General features: G+C 44.1%; 1 protein-coding gene across 2 annotated transcripts in view; it reads left to right on the top strand.

Moving 5' to 3' along the window:
- The first annotated feature begins 1908 nt into the window (after positions 1 to 1908).
- The window catches only part of PIK3CG (phosphatidylinositol-4,5-bisphosphate 3-kinase catalytic subunit gamma), a 36470-nt gene continuing 27082 nt past the window's right edge, over positions 1909 to 11296 (top strand). For both annotated transcript variants that reach the window (XM_050904861.1, XM_050904855.1), the window contains exons 1-2: positions 1909 to 1960; positions 8255 to 10270. In XM_050904861.1, the coding sequence (XP_050760818.1) occupies positions 8267 to 10270 (2004 nt within the window). In that variant the 5' untranslated portion in view covers positions 1909 to 1960; positions 8255 to 8266. The remainder of the gene's footprint in view (positions 1961 to 8254; positions 10271 to 11296) is intronic.

Raw genomic sequence — 11296 nt, 5'->3', positions numbered from 1 at the left:
TTAGAGCATTCAGTAATACACATGCTGTGCAAAGCTGAACTTCTTTGACCGATATTACCCATTATATCAGGCAAAACCAAGCATGAAGTGAGTGAGTCTTCACTGTGTTTCCCCTATGCTGCACACACATCACGTGAAGGTTGTTAAAGGTTTTTACTTTGCTTTCATCTTTATAAAAAGGAGAACTTGAGGCCAGTACAGAGTTATGATTTCTTATAGCCACAGTTCAGTGTAACGTATATTCATTTTGAAAGTCCATGTTTATACAATAGTCTCTCAATTACTTTCTGCTTCAGGCTGGTATTATGATTCTTAATGTTGTCATGCAAACGATTTTTTAAGTCAAAAGAACCCTACTGCTATAATGACAATTATCCAACTTTTTCTAATAGCATCTGTATGTGTAACATACTAGTTATTTCCTCCTGATATTTTCTTTCTATGGAAGTTAATAATGTGTACCTAGAAAAATCCAATTCATTTTTATAGTCTTTGTGGCAACCTATGGTCTCGTAAAGCACTCCCTGAAGATGTAACCTTATGTCAGCATGGCTTTCAGGGCGAATGTGCGGGCTCCGTGCTGTACAGGGTTCACCGGTGAATCTCATTGCAAGATCAGGGTCAAAAAAGGTCTCAGCACAATCACGGAAAGAGTTTTGCTGTTCATTCCAAAAAAGAGCTGCGGAGATACAAACACTCAGCTCCCTTCAGAGCCAAACAGCCAGCAGCCAGCGTGGGGAAAGAGTGGTGAGGGGGAGTTGTTTGTTTGAATTGGAAGTGAATGGTTATGCCTGAGCTGCATTGGGAGTCCTGGCACCGTAAGGCTGATGAATTAATCCTCCTGCTGTGGGCAGCCTTGGCAAGGCCTTAGCTGGAGTACTACTATGTCCAGTTTTGTGCAGTGCCTTCCAAAAACAACGTGGCCCATTTGGCAAGAGCCTGGAGGCGAGCTACAGGAACCGCAGGAGGTCTAAGGAACATGACCTAAAAGGAGAGAGCCAGGACTGCCCAGTCTGGAGATGGGAAAATAGCAGGAAAACAAGAATACAGCATCTTTGAACAAAAAGTAGCCGCAAAAAAAAAAAAAAGGAATAAGACAAGAGGCTAAACCTGTAGGAGTAGACATTTAATAAGACAGCGTGAAAATCTTTCCGAAGGAGAAGGCCACGGCGCGCTGGAGCAGACTGCCATCACCAGGGGGTTTTGAGGACAGCTTAGACAAACTAACCGTGTCCTTGCCGTAGCGCGCGGGGCTGGCCGGGCCGCCAGCAGCGCCCGGCACCGGCCTGGCCGGGCAGCCCCGGCTCTTGGCTGCCGGCAGCGCCGCGGTGGCGGCCGCTCAGCAGCAGCCTGCGGAGGGGCACGCCAGCCGGGGCCCCTGGGCGATGAACGCCTCTTGGAGCTGCTTCCAGAGAGGTTCTGCTGCCTGCACCGACACCAGGACAGGTCCTGCGTGCCTTGTGCTGGCGGTTAAACCACACTACGGCTGCGGTGCTTTACCCTAGCAGCGGATATATCCCCACTCCGGCTGATGTGGCCGTACCGGGCCAGCGCGTCCCGGACCGCGGCAGGGCTGCCCGCTGCCTCCAAGCGGCCAGGCCGGGCACCGCGCTCCGAAGACCCGCGGGGCGTCCCGGCCCAGCGCCGGCCCCTTCCCCGGGCCACCGCCTCGCTCGGGGGACGGGGCACGGCCCCGGCGCCCGGCTCGGCGGGCCGCGGCGAGGGCCGGGCACATCGGCGGGGGCCGGGGCCGGGCGCCCCGGGGCCGCGGCGGGGCCGGGCGGCGGCGGCCGAGCGGGGCGGGGAGGCCCCACAGCCGGTTCCCTCTTTGCCCGGCGTGTGATTGGCGGCAGCTCCGGAGCTGCCTACCGCCGGCCATGGAGCCTCCCCTCCGGCCCCCGGCCCGCTCCGCTTCCTGCTGAGGAAAACACCTGTCCGGGGCCGCGGCCGGGCCGCTGCGGTGAGTAGCTCCGTCCCGGGGGCCGTCGGCGGTCGCCGGCGGACCCTGCCCCAGGCCGGCGCTGCCCGGCCTCTGCCCGAGGCCCGGGCTCGCAGGTGGCGGCGGGAGCGCAGGGCCGGGGCGGCGCGGCCCGGCTCCCCGCGGTGGTTGTGGGCAGACCTGCCCGGCGGGCGCGCCCGCGGCAGGGTGGCCGCAGCCCTCGGCTGCTGCGCCGGGCTGGGCGCGGCGAGGTTTGCCTTCATGCGGCGACGACTCCGCTGCTGCTCCCGCAGGCGCTGCGGGACGGCGCGGCCCCGGCCGCCATCTCGGGGCGGCGGGCGGTCAGGGCGGGCGCGGCCTCGGGGCCCGGCCGGTGGGCCGGGTGAGGGAGGCAGCCCCGGCCCGCGGATCCTCGCAGCGTCGCGCCTCCCGGGCCTGGGGCAGGCGAAGCGCTTCGCCCAGAGCCCCCTTGCAGCAGGGCATGTGTGACTGACCGGAGTCAGCACTGCAGTCTCCAAGGCAAGGGCTGAGCCCCCTGCGCGCTGCCTGGTCCTTCGCTCCTTGCGGCCTTGGTCCCGGCTGGCGTCCTGGCCCAAACAAGAGTTACAGGTTTGATGCAAACCTCCTGAGGAAGCTGTTAGTATGTTGAATAAAACTGTGCAAAGTGAAGGATCACACTAGACAGTGGTAGCTGTTCCCTCTGGTCTTACGATCTGTAAGTCAGCTCTGCTACAACATAGCTTTTAAAGAATAACTGTATTTCCTCATCCAACAAATAATAACCTCTTGTGTCTATCCCATACGTGCAGACCATAAAGCCTTCCCCCACCACAAATTGTCTGAAATAATGGCTGAGGGCATTCAGGAGTTGGTTGTCAGTGGAGATTAGATCACACTGCTAAAGATCGGTATTTGAAGAACCGGGCACAAGTTGAAAGGACAGGCCATATCCAAATAGCGAGTGTGTCCCTGCAGGAGCCATAGCTGTGATCTCCATGTTTTCAAACTCCGTGAAGTGTTGGTTTAAAGGTAGATCCCCATCATTTGTATAACTCCAGTTAACTAGAACTTTGCCAAAATTCCTACCTGGATTTTTGGAACCAGCTAGAAGTTAGTTTGTTCCAGAAGCACCCCCAAATAGATACCTCGCGTAGAAACCAAAATATGCAAAGGTCTGTAGTGAAGGCAGGGGGGTCCTGAAAATATTACAGCCATAATAGCAGTCAGATTCACTGTGCAACCTCCTGGCGGAGATGTTCAGCTGTATCTGCTGATTAGTACACTTTTTGATGAAGAATGTGACTATATTATCTGTGAAGTTTACTTGCTAATGGGAAGCTGCACTGATTTAATTCCCGTGAGAGCTAGTAGTTGCTAGAGGATTTGACAAAAGAACTGAGCAAAGCAGTTTTTGTTGTTGTGTTCATGCGTAACATGTTAGTGCTGGATCTTGCGTGCATAGTTCAGCACTGGATCATCGTAGATGTAGGGAAGATGTATTGTACTCCTATCCAGCAAATGCAGAGTGGTCTCCTGCTACAGGACAATGTTGGCAAGTAGATGTAGTATGCTGCTTGGAAAACTTTGGGTCTTGTCATAGGTGGGTTTTTTCATTTATCTTAAAGTGTGAATGTAAATAGATTATTATTATATTTGCATAATGTGTGCACAAGGTGATTCTTACTTTGATAGAGAGTGCCTGTTTTCTTGCAGGTTATGTTGTCTGGGAAGGAGCTGACATTAAAGTGAAAAGAATGATTTAAAAATAAGGTTTTCACGTGGTAGATTAAACCAGAAGCAGAAACTAGTATAGAATAAACATAAGAATAACTGGTGAAGAATAAGTAACTGGTAAAACTCTAACAAAGCAGCGACGTTTGACAGATATCTTGAATTTTTTGTAGCAGAATATATGAAGTAATTCATGATAATACCACATTGTCTTTTTAAAGCACCTTTCAACCAGTTTTCTCAAATCCTTTAACAAGTTTACTCATGAATTTATCTCCTAATCCTGCTGTGAGTTATGTTTCAGTCTCAGTTACCCTAAACTCTGCTGGCTCCATTCCCTTCCCTTCTCTTCCCTCCCCTGCCCTACCACTCCTGCAAGTGATGAGTCAGATCAAGGAACTGATCCAGCTGAAAATTAACCAAATTTTTTGTTGTTCTTGTTATGACCAGTTTGCTGACCTAAGTGATGAGATAGGAACACAACTGGAGACAAAGGCAAGCCTGTTTGCTTGTCTTAGTTACCTTTTACAGGCCCACCTCCTCCTGCTCCATTGCACCCCATCAGGATTTGTGGACCAGTGGTAGGACACTTCTCCTAATACAGGGAAATTCGGGGTTGATGAGGCTCATTGGAATTAGAAATAAAAAAGAGGGATTTTTTTTTATTTTTTTGTGGTGTTGTTGCAGTAGGCATGTAGAAATGTCAATACTGTAAGTAATGCTTAGGCATGACAATGGTTTTAGGAAGTTATTTTAAATTATTTTTGGTTATAAATGTCAAAGTTTTCTGATGCATATGCATGAGGAAATACGGTTTTCACATGCCTACACATGGATTAGCAGAAAATAGATAAAATTTGGTGTCGCCCTAAGAATGGGGACACTTTTGTGTCTGTCATTGCAGAGACAGATTAGAGACAGTCATCACTCCAAGAACTGGCTTCTGAAGCTGATGAAAAGGGGTCAGAGCTGAACTGGAGATGGAGATTGGACTGGACTGGACTACACATGACAGGTCACAGCCCAAATGAATGTGGGAGAAGAGACAGTCTTCTATGGGCAGTTACACAAGTGTCATGCATTTTGCATTGTATCTGATGCAGTTTGTGGGGGAATATCTGAACCTTTCACAATATTGCTCTACCTGTCTTTTTAAGTGGATAAAAGTGTCAAACAATTACATTTGTTGAGCAGTGTACGGGTAGTTCCCTGCTGCATGAGGTAGAGATGCTGCCTTTGATTGTCTTGATGGTCTTGATCAATGGAGTAGTGCTAGAACAGCTTAGCAGGAGATGGAATATTTGTGTGTATATGTGTTTGAAAAATTAATCTTTAAGTGCATAGCATGTGGCAGCAAGATGAGGACATTTTAAACCAGCATGCTTTCTTAGGTCTGGCAAAAACCAATGAAACTGAAATGAGTCCACGTTTACTTAATAGGGTCAGCACAATGACTTTTAGAACGAGGGATATCTGCAAAAAATCTATGTAGCCTGTTGGCATGAAAAAACCCTTACTGCTAGCTGCTTATGTTTAAATGAAGAAAAATACGCGACTATATTACATGTTTTAGAAATTATACTTCAAAAGACAGACTCTGCAAAAGCGTTGCAAAGTCAAGCTCTCCAAAGTCAGGGAATTTCAAAACAGGTTTTGCAAAACACACTTTCCCCTTCAGCATTACTCCTTTTCTTTTCCTACGCCTCCAGCTTCTTTTCCTTTTTATGTGGAACTGGCTGCTACCTTCTCCTCTGTCATCCTGGGCACTGCTGTTGAGGTTACAGGTGGTCAAGTTTTGCAGCAACTGAGTGCTTTTTTCAGACGAGAGGAGGACCGGAGAGGAAAGCGGTGTGTAGTGCTGAGATGCCACAGAGACTGTGGCTGATGAATGCTGACAGGCTGCACATGCATGGAGGATGAGTGTTGGAGATGTCTTGGCCAAGATGGGTAGATTTCATGGCAGCGACAAAATGTTCAGGGCAACTTTGCCACTTCCTTGAGAAATTTCAAATACTGGCTCTAAAAGGTGGAGGGAGCTAGGACAGAGTGTGTTTTCCCCGAACTCACTTCCTGAGAAAAATAACCTCTAAAAAGAAATCAGTCTTAGCTGCCAAGCAAAATGATGCTCTGAGAAATAAGAGCTATGTCTATAGTGGAGGGTATTTTCTTTTTTTAACCTTGACACAGTGTTTATTTCAGAGGTTGTGAGTGGCACATTGGAGGCAGGTAAGAGACACTCAGATTTTTTTGCCAATGCAGAGAGAGCTTTTTTTTTCTTCCTTTTTAATAAGAAAGGTGTCTTACAAGATAGGAAGTGTGCATATTTAAAAAAAAAAACAAACAACCACACCACCACTTCACTGTTGCTAAAAGATCTTTCAGTTCTTTCATATTTTTTTCTCCTTCTCAAGAGTCATCATTTTTGTAGGATATGTACTGCTGTAGGATGTGTACTGCTTATTGCTCTTCAAAATGGTCAGTATTTCACTGGAAAAGTCATAAGGAAAAAAGATACGATTAGAGGTTTTTCTGTCTTTCTGATTTGTACATATTCTCCCAAATATTTTCCTGGGGGGATTTTTTGTAGTAAAGGAACAGCTCGTCGGGTTGTAGTTAACTGCAAGAATTAGGGCTTGAAAGTCCATGGTTTAAATTCTTCCCGAATCTTAAGTCATCGTTTGTAGTGGATTTCACTGTGTGTTTGTAATCATAAATGGAGGAGTTAAAAATACTAGGAGGAAGATAGCCCAGCAGTTCTATTGCTGAGGTTACCACGCAAGATCCTGGGCAGATACCATCTCCATGTGACGCCTGTATGAAGACTGGCTTAAAAAACTCTGATAAATTTAAGTTGGGAGTCCTCAAAGGGCTATCACCATGAAAATAAAAATAAGGAAACATTGGAGGTTTAGTTGTCTTTTATCTAGTATTTTTATTTAACTCTTTTATAAAGTAGTTAGGCTCTCCAAAATGTATTGGTTTTAAAATTTTTTATTTTGATTCATTAGATTTATTGCCTGGATTATTCTTAGCTATTTTTGAAAGGCTTTAAGCATGTCTTCTATGCATGTGTGTTAAAATTAAATTGGTGTGCTGTTAGTGTATTTTTACTGTTGTAACAGGAAAAGCGTTCTGACTTTTTTTAAAATGAGCAATCATATGTATAATCAACTTGGTTAAAACTTCCTTCCTGGTAAGTGCAGCACTTCCTTTGCATCTGGATATGAGGGCAAGCAAGAAAAGCAGAACAGCTTAAACAAAGAAATTTTTTGTGTGAATGATCTGCCTTTAAAAAAATAGGAACTTCAGAAATGAAACAAATGAATCGTCTTCAGCAATTCAGCCTTTATTTTATAAGCAGGTAATTTTTCCTTGTGCTTTGTCAATTATAGAGGTGGTGTGTCCACAGTTGTTGCTTTCCGGAACTTGAAAAAAGAATTTCAGTTAGCATGCTATGTTGTTTCAGTTTAACCTTTTATATTTTTATCTTCTTGTTTTGTTATCTGCTAAGGCATCGTAACATTGGTTTTAGTTTTTCCAGCAGCTAGAGAAGATTTTATGTGTAAAAAGCATTGTCTGGAAAAGAAATTCAGTATGTTGCTGTAACTTAGCTTGTTCGAGCGTGCTCAATCAGCACTGCCTTCCTCTTCCAAGCTCTCGGTGAATAATTTCCACTTTAATATTGTTCAGTAGAGATTAACTGTGAACAACAATATTTTTTGTTTACTGAAAGCTGATAAGGTAGGCTACTCATGTTCGATGTTGTCTTACAGGTGTTTTAGGTGTGATTTGATGTATAGGGTAATAAATCGGCATCAGCTTGGGAGTTTTTTGTTCTGTAGCAAACTAAGAGTTTATACTGGAAGTGTTTACTTTTAAAATGGATGGATGTTATCAGTCTGGTGAATTGATTTATTTAAAAGAAGCACATCTATGGATACTAGACTTGAATTTAGATGCACATTAAATATCTGTCTTCTGAAGTAGTCCCTGACTTTTGAATCCTAAGGACTTTTTTTGGTGTAAGTCCTTATTCCTCATCACTAAAAAGAAAGGCAGAGGAAAATAGGAATAGGCTCACCTATGTCCAGTCTGCAGATAAATTGCTTGTTTTGTTACTTTCTGTCATTCCTGGAGCTCGGTGGGATCACATTCTGCTCATACATAGTAGCGTGTCTTTTGATTTCTATGAAAATCCACTTATGTTAATATCAGCAGCATCAAAACAGATGAGGCAGCAGAAGAATCGGTGCTTGATCAAATAGAAGCAAGAACAAATCAGTATGGAGGAAATACACAGTCAGACTGCTTATCCTCAGTGAAATCTGGGAAGGCTGTAAATCATTGGAGGGTTGGGTTGGTGGGGTTTTTTTTATATTTGGTATTGAATTGAATAGATTACATCTGAGGTGGTTTATGTAAATCAAGTACTTATGACCAGAAATTAAGGGGAAAGGGAAATATAAAAAGCATACAAGTAGCAGGATTCTGGCTGGTCTGTGATTTTAATTAAGAAGAGTTAAAAAATAAGAGTAAAGAAAAATGTAAATGAGAAAGTAATCAAGTATTTGTATGTTTTGCTAGATTTCTTCTGGCATGGAGTTGGGGGATTATGAACAGCCTGTTGTTATGAGAGAGGAAAACAAACGAAGGAGAAGAAGAATGAAACCTCATTGTACATCGAGTAATTTGTCGTCAATGGAACTGATATCCATTGAGTTCATTTTACCTACAAGCAATAAACATACTAAAGTACCGGAAATGATGTTACTTGAAATAGCTGGCAACTGTACGGTTGAGCAAATGAAAGCACAGATTTGGATGCGTGCAATAGAGATGAGTCAAACCACAGACTTCTACCATGCATTCACCCCCGATCAATTTATTCTGCAGTATCAGAAGAAAGGGCAATGGTATGAAATTTATGATAAACATCAAGTGTTACAGACATTGGACTGCATACTATACTGGAAAGTGTTACAGAAAAAGGTAGGCAAGATCTATGTTGTCCAGAAACAAAAACCGTCAGAAGAAGTTCAGGAATTTCAGCGGCAACTTAACAATTTAATTGGTTATGATGTCACTGATGTAAGCAACGTGCATGATGATGAACTAGAATTTACCCGTCGCAGATTAGTCACTCCACGAATGATAGAGGTAGCCTGTAGAGATCCTAAATTGTATGCAATGCACCCATGGACTACATCTAAGCCACTCCCAGAATATTTATTTAAAAAGATCACTAATAATAACATTTTCATAATCATACATAGAGGAACAACTAGCCAAAAAATTAAAGTGTCAATAGATGACACTCCAGATATGATTCTCCACAGCTTTTTCACAAAAATGGCAAAGAAGAAGTCTTTGATGGACATTCCTGAAGATCATAGTGAACTGGATTTTGTTCTCAGGATTTGTGGCAGAGATGAGTACATTACTGGAGAGACACCAATTAAAGATTTTCACTGGATAAGACAGTGCCTTAAGAATGGGGAAGAAATCCACCTTGTCTTAGACAATCCCCCTGACCCGAATGAGGATGAAGTTCAGAAGGAAGAGTGGCCCTTGGTGGATGACTGTACAGGAGTTACAGGGTATCATGAACAATTGACAATAGATGGAAAAGATCATGAGAGAGTCTTCACTATCTCTTTGTGGGATTGTAATAGGAAATTTAGGGTGAAAATAATTGGCATTGATATCCCAGTTTTACCAAGAAATACTGATCTTACTGTGTTTGTGGAGGCTAACATTCAACATGGGCAGCAGCTCCTTTCACAGAGGAGGACTTCATCAAAGCCTTTTACTGAGGAGGTTCTGTGGAATATTTGGTTGGAGTTTGATATCAAAATCAAGGATTTGCCTAAAGGAGCACTCCTGAATCTTCAGATATACTGCGGCAAAGCACAAGGACTGACCACAAAGACGAACCTTCAGTCACATGAATCCCCCAACTCTGATTCAAAATGCAAAACTCAGCTTCTCTATTATGTAAATCTTTTGTTGATAGATCACCGTTTCCTGCTACGAAGTGGGGAGTATGTGCTCCACATGTGGAAAATTCCAGGCAAGGGGGAAGAACAAGGAAGTATCAACGCAGACAAACTCACATCAGCAACTAACCCAGATAAAGAAAACTCAATGGCTATCTCTGTTGTGCTGGACAAATATTGTCACCCAATTGCCTTGCCCAAGCACAGGATAACATCAGACCCCCAAGGGGATAGGACACGAGCTGAAATGCCCAACCAGCTTCGCAAGCAACTTGAAGAGATCATAGCAACTGACCCACTTAATCCACTTTCTCCTGAAGACAAAGAACTGTTGTGGCACTTTAGATATGAAAGCATAAAGCACCCCAAGGCGTATCCTAAGCTGCTTAGCTCTGTGAAATGGGGACAACAAGAAATAGTGGCCAAAACATACCAGTTGCTAGCTAAAAAGGAGGTTTGGGATCAAAGCACTTTAGATGTTGGACTCACAATGCAACTTCTGGACTGTAACTTTTCGGATGAAAATGTCCGAGCAATGGCAGTCCAAAAACTGGAAAGTTTAGAAGATGATGATGTTCTTCATTATCTTTTACAGCTTGTGCAGGTAAGGTGTATTTGCATTCTTGAACTCTGCCTTCTGGGAATATTTGCATTACATCATCATTCCCATCTTAGTAAGTCTAGTTAGTAATCCCTGGTTTTGAAGTCTTCAGTGTTTAGTCAAAGCAGTGGTAGTAACCAAATTAACCTAAACCACACTTTCTACATTTGCCTTTTGCCTATGTTGTTATTTTTATGTTACTGTTGCCTTGTGTCTTACAATTTGCATCTTGTGTTTACAGTAGGATGTTTTTCTGGAAATTGTCAACACTAGCACAGCTACGATGGGAGCAGATCCTAACTGTGCTATCTCTAATCCTGTTCGTATCAGGTCTGAATCACACAGCAATGAAGAATTGTTGACCGGCTTTACCAGTAGTTTAGAAAGAGGAGAGACAGAAAGAAAGTAAAGGCAGATGTTGACATGGGCAAGGCCTGAAGAAAAATCTGGGGTTGGGTTTTAGGTCAAGAATAACAGTGTAGTTACATAGTATGTTGGAATGACTTCAGTCTTGGACCGTTAAGGGGACCAAATTTATCTAGAAGCTTCCAAAAAATTTTAAAAAGGAAATAAAGGGTTGCTAGGACTCCATAATAAGATTAATTCATTCTGGGAAGTTGGGTGAAAAATTGTGGTTTTAATGGCAATGAATCACCACTGTATCGATTTGAAGTGCTTTGTGTGTAAATCTGCCAGATGAAACGTCAGGAAGGTTTATATCGGTTGTACAAGAAAATTGGTTTGTTTGCTTTTTCGCAATGCGGTGCCAGAGCTGGGCAGACTGTCAATGGCAAAGTCATGTCTAATGGCTGATGAGAGGTGTAACCCTGCAGTTCTTCCTGGTAAAAGCATCCCCTGAAGCAAGGCGACTCCGCAGGCTTCCCACACCCGACAGGGCTCTGGTTTGTGCAGAAAGGCTGTTGCCCCGCAGAGCAGGAAATACTTTTTTCAAAGAATCAGAGGACAAAATTGGCGTTCAAAATTAAAAAAAAAAAAAAAGGAACTGCTGCAGACGGGGAGGCTGTGGGA

This window comes from Gymnogyps californianus, chromosome 1 (genome assembly GCF_018139145.2).
Source record: "Gymnogyps californianus isolate 813 chromosome 1, ASM1813914v2, whole genome shotgun sequence".
Classification (NCBI taxonomy): domain Eukaryota; kingdom Metazoa; phylum Chordata; class Aves; order Accipitriformes; family Cathartidae; genus Gymnogyps; species Gymnogyps californianus.
Note: the sequence above shows the minus strand (reverse complement) of the source record. Positions and strands in the feature narration are given on the sequence as shown.